Genomic DNA, 1956 nt, shown 5'->3' on the forward strand with positions numbered 1-1956 from the left:
GCTCCTGCTACCAGCAGCGGGAAGGAGCTGTGACTTCCCGATAACCAAGGGCGCACAGGCTCCTGCTGCGCGCGCCGCAGTCTCTCGAGTGCCCGGAACCTGCCTCACCGCGCGGACCTGGGTGGGGAGGGTTCCAGCGCCCACGCCCGCGCGCGCTTTCACTGCGCCCAGATGCCAACGGTCACCTGAGCCTTGGACGACTCGCTTGCAGCTAAGTCCGGATTCATCCGGACCTTCTGGGAGTGGAAACCCTATCTGAAGCCCCCTCCTCGCTGACCGCTTTGATGGGCAGCTACCTGAGCTCACCTCAGTCCACACTGCAGCCCCTGGCCCAGGGGACCCCTAACCTGTGGCCTGGCCTGGCCCGGGCCCAGGAAGGGGACCTCAAGGGGCGCTGCATCAGCACCCGGCCCTTCCCCCAGATGCGGCGGGACTGGGGGCCCGCCAAGCCCCAAAGGGTGGTCCGGGAGGCGTGGATGCGCCTTCCTGCCACAGCGCCCCCTGGGACCACCGCGGACCTTTCCTGCGCCTGGGAGAGTAGTTACACGAAGTGGAGGCTGGTGAGCCCCCGGTCCCCAAGACGGATCTCCAGCCCGGTGACCATCAAGATCGCGCCTCTGGAGCACAAGGGGGGCCTCTGTGCACCCCCAGAGCAGGGGGCCCGCCCTGGCGGGAGCCCACCCCCCGAGGAGCGCTGCGACCCCTGTACCAAGGAGACCGTGCTGAGAGCGCTCCGCCAGTGCAAGAAGGGGAGGCGGAAGTTCGACAGGCCCCTCTGGTTTGAGACCCCGGAGGGCAGCGGCGGGGCCCGGGGCCTGCAGCCCAGGCCCTCTGCCTTCAAGCCCCTGGCCAGAAACGGGGTGCTGCCCCACTACATGCCCCGGCCGGGGCCTCTGGAGAGGAGCCTCTGCTCTTGAACCCGGGACGCCTGCACAGCGGAGGGAGACTGGCCTCGGGTCTGCCGCCGGCCCTGCCTCGGGGACAGCCTTGCTGCAGCCCCGGGCCCGGCGGACCTGGCTCTGTCCGCAGAGACCGCACTGAAGAGTGTGGACAGCACCCCTTGGCCCTCCTCTGCCCGCCCGCGCTTCCCCGCCTTTTCCCTGAAAACCAAGATTTCAGGGGCATCCGTCCTCTTTCCTCCCCTCCCCTGTGTGTCCAGAGAAGTATGTAATCCCATCAAAATAATGTCGACATTAAATAAAGAGCGTTTTGTGCACAGCCGAGGGGAACATGGGTGCCAGACTGCGCACGGACCACAGCGGGAGCTCAGGCCCCGCCCCGGGAATCAGTCCCATGCATCCATCGGGGGTCAGAGACGAGCCCCAGGCAGGGCAGGCGGAGCGGGGAGAGCGAAGGCCGCAGGTCCTGGGGACCTGGAGGGTGACCCGGGGACACAGCGGCATCAGGCCGTGGGAGGGGACTGCGCTTCGTTCTCAGAGTCGGGATTTCGGGCAGGGAGAGACTTCAGGGGCTGATATTTCTGAGCAGACTTGTCCGCCTGCCGTGTGCTCGGGGGTGATGACCGAAAGGCAGCAACGAAGCCAGAAAGCTGGGCTCACGGCTGCATTTCGAGCAGGAGAAGAGGGGACGGTGGTCTGAGAGGGAGGGGACCGGCAGGGACAGTGCACTAATTACTACAAATCTGTGACACACACAGTCCTGGCTGGCGTAGCTCAGTGGATTGAGCGCGGGCTGCGAACCAAAGCGGTGCAGGTTCGATTCCCAGTCAGGGCACATGCCTGGGTTGCAGGCCATGGCCCCCAGCAACCGCACATTGATGTTTCTCTCTCTCTATCTCCCTCCCTTCCCTCTCTAAAGATAAATAGATAAAATCTTTAAAAAATCTGTGACACAGCCAGAAGTGTACACACGGTTTTTGCCAGTCTGACTAACACAGGCGTAACTTTGATTCATTCACAGTGATGGCTACTGTTGTGTTGGGTTGTCACTTTTTAA

General features: G+C 63.8%; 1 protein-coding gene across 1 annotated transcript; it reads left to right on the forward strand.

Moving 5' to 3' along the window:
- Nucleotides 1-284: 284 nt before the first annotated feature.
- POM121L12 (POM121 transmembrane nucleoporin like 12) lies at nucleotides 285-917 on the forward strand. The gene has a single exon (XM_045828935.1). It carries the CDS (start codon nucleotides 285-287, stop codon nucleotides 915-917), a length of 633 nt encoding a protein of 210 aa, XP_045684891.1.
- The last annotated feature ends 1039 nt before the right edge of the window (nucleotides 918-1956 follow it).

The sequence above is a fragment of the Phyllostomus hastatus genome, unplaced genomic scaffold, assembly GCF_019186645.2.
Source record: "Phyllostomus hastatus isolate PE091 unplaced genomic scaffold, TTU_PhHast_1.1 phas_scaffold_78, whole genome shotgun sequence".
Lineage (NCBI taxonomy): Eukaryota > Metazoa > Chordata > Mammalia > Chiroptera > Phyllostomidae > Phyllostomus > Phyllostomus hastatus.